The sequence below is a fragment of the Charadrius vociferus genome, unplaced genomic scaffold (genome assembly GCF_000708025.1).
Source record: "Charadrius vociferus isolate BGI_N301 unplaced genomic scaffold, ASM70802v2 scaffold411, whole genome shotgun sequence".
NCBI classification, from domain to species: Eukaryota; Metazoa; Chordata; class Aves; order Charadriiformes; family Charadriidae; genus Charadrius; species Charadrius vociferus.
In genome coordinates this window covers 3,372,200-3,378,326 of record NW_009646935.1, presented here as the reverse complement: position 1 = coordinate 3,378,326, position 6,127 = coordinate 3,372,200, and the positions used below count along the sequence as shown (strand labels likewise).

Here is a 6,127-nt window from a genome sequence, read left to right as displayed (position 1 = left end):
AGCTTCTTGTAAACACCATATTGCAAAGAAGGCAAAGGCAAAACACCCCTCTCCACACCTCCCCCAGCTGCCTTCCGCTTTTTTTTTTTTCTTTCTTTTCTTTCTCTTTCTTTCCCTCTTTCTTTCCTTCTTTCTTTCTTGCACGGGGGTTCATGAAGAGAAGCAAGACTTGTGCATCACAAATGATGGAACTATCCCCACCCCAGCCAGCTTCCCACCCTACAATAATGCACAAGCCCATCTTATCCTGTACCTGCCCCCAGAAGGTGTTTGTTTGTCTCTTGATCTTTTTGGAAAATCATGCAGTCTGATCTGCCGGGGAGTTCTGCGGTGCAGGCGCCGGGTGGCTGGTTCTCCCCCTTTCCTGAGGCTCATAAGTGATTGTTTTTGGACAGATAGGCAATAAGAGCCACGGCCACCCCAACGTAGATGCCAGTTCCAATTGTGATGGACAGGACAGCCAGGAAGAGTGCTCGCCGGGAGCTGGAGCTTGCATGGTGGAAGTCCCCCTTGGCTACTGCTTTGTTTGTCTGCAAGACACACAACAACAACAACGCAATGTATTTATTTGTTTCATCTGGAAATGAAGACGTGATGCTCATTTCTTGGCTGAAACGTGATTCTGGGATATGACAGGAAACTGGTTGGAAATCAGATACCTTTTTTAGTTGAATTCAGTTATTTGCACAATTAGGATGGAGATGAAACCAATGGCATCCCGAGTGGTATTTTTAAGTGCCTTTAAGCCTAAACATATCCTAGGATTTAATACTATGCATCACGCACAGTGACTTCTGAGGTGGCTCAGCCTCCCCTGAGCATGTGGACAGATGGGCTGTGAGCCAAGGGTCTGCCATGCCCCCTCCAGACACAACTACAGTCCTGCTTCTGTGAGGTAGCTGGATTCCAGCCTGCCTGGGAAAGGTAACAAGTAAAGAGCCCTTTAAATGTGCCACTTGCACAAAAACATTCTTCTCAGTCAGGTGAAACGTTCAATCTGTTCTTACCTGGGCAAGGGCAAGACAGGCTGAGTTTTCCCTGCCAGTGCAGTGCTTTTGAGCATACTACCTAGGCGGAAGGACTGGCCCAGGTTCACCACCACAGAGAGGACAGACACCACCAGTTACCTTGCATCCACCCCAGGCCCAAGCTTTAGTGCAGGACAAACACCTAGGAAAACAGAGCCAGCAGACACTCCTTCAGCATTGATTCAGATGAACACTTATGCGTATGAGCAGGGCAGAAGAAAGATGCACATGCTCCAGTGGTATTGGAGCCATGGTCTTCTCTCCTGGGGGTGGCACACTCAGATGGATGTGTCAGCTGGAGGACGAGTTTCCATTTTGATGCTGTTACAATGGCTTTTGTGTCTCTTGCTGCGTCTCTTGCTTCCCAGTAGCTCAGAAGACTAATCCAAAGCTCTGGTAATTGTGTCATATCTTCTATATAGCTTGGAGTACCCAAGCAGGTGCCTTGAATTCAACCTGATCAGCTGCAGTTCCCAAAGTTATATGCAGGGCATTTAGGCTTGAGGACAATGAACCTCACAAAGTTACAGCTTGTTAGTAATTAGTAATTAGTAGTTACAGCTGTCAATAATGAACACAGAAAGCAGAATGCCAGCTGAGTGGAGATTGTCTCCTGTGATGATCCCACAGTCACACTGACATCAACAGGATGGCCACTGCAGAAAGTTACACCTGGAGTTTGAAAAGTATTCAAGTATCAGTTCTTCTCATACACCTTCCAGGCAGCTTTGAGGCCAGGAGCCAAGACAAAGCAAAATCCCTATTCAAAACAGGCAAAGGAAAGCTAAAATTGGACAGGACTGATCTACCCATTGACAAGACCACCTAATGCCATTTCAGTGGATCTCAGTCTTGCAGCACGATGAAAGGAGGATGTCATTTTTATAGACCATGGTGTGGTATCAGCAGGGTTACCTGGCAGCCAGTAACAAATCTGTCATCTACAAGAAAGATCTTGTAGATGCATATGAGCTCCACAAGTTCTGAGACAGCCTTTGTTCCCTTGTTACAATGAGTGAGGAATTCGTAATGCTTTAATGCTCCACAAATGCTTGATTTGCTGGGATACTTTCTGCTTTGGTGTCGTCTATTGCTCTATTTTTGTCTTTTTTTTTTTTTTTTTTTACTATCCTGCTACTTGGTGCAATTTACAGAAGCCAAATGACAAACTTCCACGCTGAAAAAAAAGGCTTCTGGCCTTTCTGTCAATGACTTTATTAGGAGAACCGTCTCTTCTCATTCATCAACCTAATTTTTTAAGCATAATGCCTTATAAATGTTTCAGGCAGAAACCATGTCAAACAATACATATTAAAAACGAAAGAGACTAGGCTGCAGGCAGGAGGAAAATGATCACTTCAAAATACCAACATATAAACAATTCCCAGATTTACACCTAGTGTCATGTCCTTTAGTTTAGATAGGGAAGGCATCCTACTCACTTTGCAAAGGATGTTTGGACAGACCTCTCACCAGGGTGACCAGGGATTTAATAAGCTTCTTGTCTGGGGCCTCCAAACACTCAAAAGAGCCCTTTCTCAAAAAATGTCAGGGGCTTTGGGCATCAGGGATGTATTTATTAGGGTTGCTTAAAAGTCTTGGTAAGGAAAGCAGAGAAAGCTTTAGGAAGAGCTGGTCATTCAGCTCTCCTCAAAGATTTTCTTCAAGCATCTGCTGCCCATCACAGCATTAAATAAAAAGCCTTCAACAGAGAGGCTCCTGTTCACTGAAGTTAGGTCAGATTTGGCAGGCGAAGGTAAATGCACAGCACTGAAGCTATTTGAGCTTTTGGATAAACTGAGGTAAGCAGTTTCAACCCCAAAATGGAGAGGCAGTTTGAAAATGCTGGAACATTTCAATTTGACATTTCTGAAATGTTGTGTTATGTTATGGAAAATTCTGCAGCATTTTGGGTTGACCTCTTTTAAATGAAACTTTGTACAGTTTCAAACCAGTATTTTTTCACTTAAAAATAGATGGAAACACAAAGGGAGAAGAAACCATTAACCAAAATGTCAAATAATCTGAAAACTTGACAGTATGTCTTGATTGGATTCAATAAAAGAGGTCGGATCTACCCAAAATGATGTGTTGAGCGACCCAAAGGGATTCACAAGGCTGATCTGTCAAGCACTAATAGCCTTTTTTCTGATAGGATCTTCAACCTAGCGACAAACCTGCTCACAAAGAACAGCTTTTTTTCTTGATGAGCTCTTTGAGGACAGCCCTGACCTTTGTGAAAGGATTGGACCTGTGGTGAAAATCCAGCTTCTCATTAAAAGGTTCAGCCCAGCCCAAACCAGATACCTTGTATTAGTCACATGCTGCCACAGAGTTGCTGAATTTTGCAGCATTACGATACAGGATATGATATAGCTTGATTTTGCTTGGTGAACAGGCCTGCAACTTCACAGGAGTTCTAGTTTCCAACAAATTACCTAATCTGAATGTGGATTATTTTTTTTAACATAACGCATATTTTGTGACTTAGCAAAATCAAATCCATCCTACATCAAATTCTGACTGTAGAGTGCATTGGAAAGGGCACATAGGAAGGACAATACTCCTTTATTCCATTCAGAGAGGTCTCCATTGAGATGGAGAAATCATCAACAAAGAAACTGCCCTCCATCAGTGTAAGACTAGTCTAAAAGGATTTACTTATCAATAAAAAAATTCTTTGTTGTGATTCCCTAATTAGCAAAACCATCCCATTACTCCCCGATGTCATTATATGAAAATTAATTTTCTGCAGGTTTAAGCTAAATAGATTTGGAAAATAGTTACTACACAAAACGCTATTGAAACCAATTTTAAAAGGTTAGCATCTGGCAACTAATAAGCAGTTTTTCTTGATTTTTTTTTAAAACAGGGATCAGATCTTTGGTATCTCCATGCACTTTGAGGAAGTCCCTTGGTTTTGATAGCCATCCAACAGCTTACGACCCAGCCCATTTGATGCCTGACACAGAGAAGTGACAATCTGTTTGGGGGCTTCCACACCAGGGATGCCTCTGCTCTAGCAAACTCCCTGTGGGAAACGAGGACAAGAAATGTCTTGCGTAGGTCACAGAGCCCAGTCAGACCCAGTCTCACCACCTTTTCCTTGACGTGGTAGAAAAGGTGAAAACAATGTTCATTAAACCTAAAAAGAAAGAAAGACATCTAATTGCAGACAGCGGTCAGGCTGTTCACTTGTCTTCCTAGCATCTGTGTCTGTTAGCTGAAAGATCAAACTTGCCTACTTAGAAGGACTGGCCACCTAATCCCACAATCAAACACCGCAGACATACAAGCAGATGCAGCAATTCAAGCTTCCAGGGCCAAACCAGGCACAGGTAAAGAGAGTGATATCTTCTGCGGTCCCTTCTTGGTAATTGCTGCCAGCCACAGCACCGAGACCTCAGGCATCAAAACAAATTCAGTCTTCCTTTTTAACATGTGGTTTTGGGCCAAACAATGCATGTTTTCACAATGCCACTGTGGGTAAAATTCCTCAGAAAAAGAAAAAAAAAAATTCCATTTTAGCTAATTTAAAAAAAAAAAAAGTATTTCAGACAAAAATATACTGAGTAAGGAAAACACCCCATCAAATTTTGGTTAAAAATGAGGTCACATTTATGGTGTGCTAGTCTGCACACTAGTGCGAGGCAGGATGCGTTAGACTGATGCTGTTTTCACTTCCACCAAACATCCCCATCCTGGATGCCCACAGTACCTGTGATGGAGATGCTCTGTGCAGCCCTGGGTGCCACAGGTGCCCCAGTCTATGCAGAAGCCTTGCCTGAGATGACAAACCCCTGCATCCATCCAGGTGTTTCTGCTCAATTAGAGGTGGGAATGGGGTATCGTGTACCACCAGGGCCCTTGCCAAGCCCCAGGGTCTTGATGTGCCAAGTGGTACAAAGGCACTGTTTGTCCAGCTGTTCATACCCAGCCTGGAAATGGATTTCTCTGAGCTCCTCTTCGCAGACTCAGCTCTGAAATCACTAAAGCAAGGTTTTCTTGTGTTACTTCTTTGCCCTGAAGAGCAAAGCCCCAGCTATGAATATTACTGGGCTGAATATTTAGCTGGCATTAACTCGCCCATCATGCTTGACTCCGGAGGGTAACACAGCCAGGACTGGTGCAAGAATGAAGATCCAAATGCCGTACTAACAAAGGGCTTGATTCCCTACAGCCTCTTCAAGCTAAGTGCCTTAATTTAAGTACTAAGGAATACAAACAGCTATTCTAATGGGCTTAAAAGTGGCTGCAGTAGTAAGCACTATTCCTAATCGAAATTATATTATCTGTGGAGTTTTACGGTACTTCTATCCATTCACTTCTTCCCTTCCCTGGCAAGACTGTGGCTGGCAGCCAGATGATTGATGAACCAATTTAATACAGTCTTTGGGCAGCAGCGGGACCAACAGGTTTGATAAACAGAGCAGGGGACAAGTGCAAGACACGGGATGAATTATGAGTGGGGGATAATTCATCGCATAGCACCAGACAACTTCCCTCACTGCACAGCCAGAAGAGATACTTTTCTTGCAAAGGGTCTGGATCCCTGGACTACCCTTGCCTCCTGTTTTTCCCTTGGTCTGTGTCCTCTGGATGCCCAGACATGACCATCAACTTGCCAGCCAGGTTCTAATGAAGACTGGGTACTCCAAAACTGAGAAGAGGGGCTTGAGCAAATACCAGCCCCCAATCAATCCTCTCTTTAAAGGCTCTGGAAGTAAGCCAGGAAAGTGAGGAGGGGCAGGGGAAGAAGGGGTAAGGAGATCTGGAAGGTTTATCTTAATTTGTTTAACTAACAAAATGAATGTCTTGTTGTTTCGAAACATTTTCAAGGCACTTCCCTGGAGTTTCCATTTGAGCTTCTGCAAAACATATTCATCATGTCTCTGGGCTGCATGTTTTATAAGCTGAGAGAAGATGAATACTGTACCTCCACAGCTGCAAGGCCAAAAAATCCTGCTACATCCCATAGTGACTCATATATCATACGCACAAAATACCTCCTGGTACGTTGTATCTGGAAACAAGAAACACATTGATCACAATTATTAATCCTGCCTCATCTCGCTGATGCTGGAGAGCAGGCATGGCTC

The 6,127-nt window shown here is 43.6% G+C and overlaps 1 protein-coding gene across 1 annotated transcript in view; it reads right to left on the bottom strand.

The window, feature by feature from the left end:
* Positions 1 to 371: 371 nt before the first annotated feature.
* SYNDIG1 (synapse differentiation inducing 1) overlaps positions 372 to 6,127 on the bottom strand; it is a 57,549-nt gene continuing 51,793 nt past the window's right edge. Inside the window, exon 3 of the mRNA XM_009894835.1 lies at positions 372 to 530. Within this exon, the coding sequence (XP_009893137.1) occupies positions 372 to 530 (159 nt within the window). The remainder of the gene's footprint in view (positions 531 to 6,127) is intronic.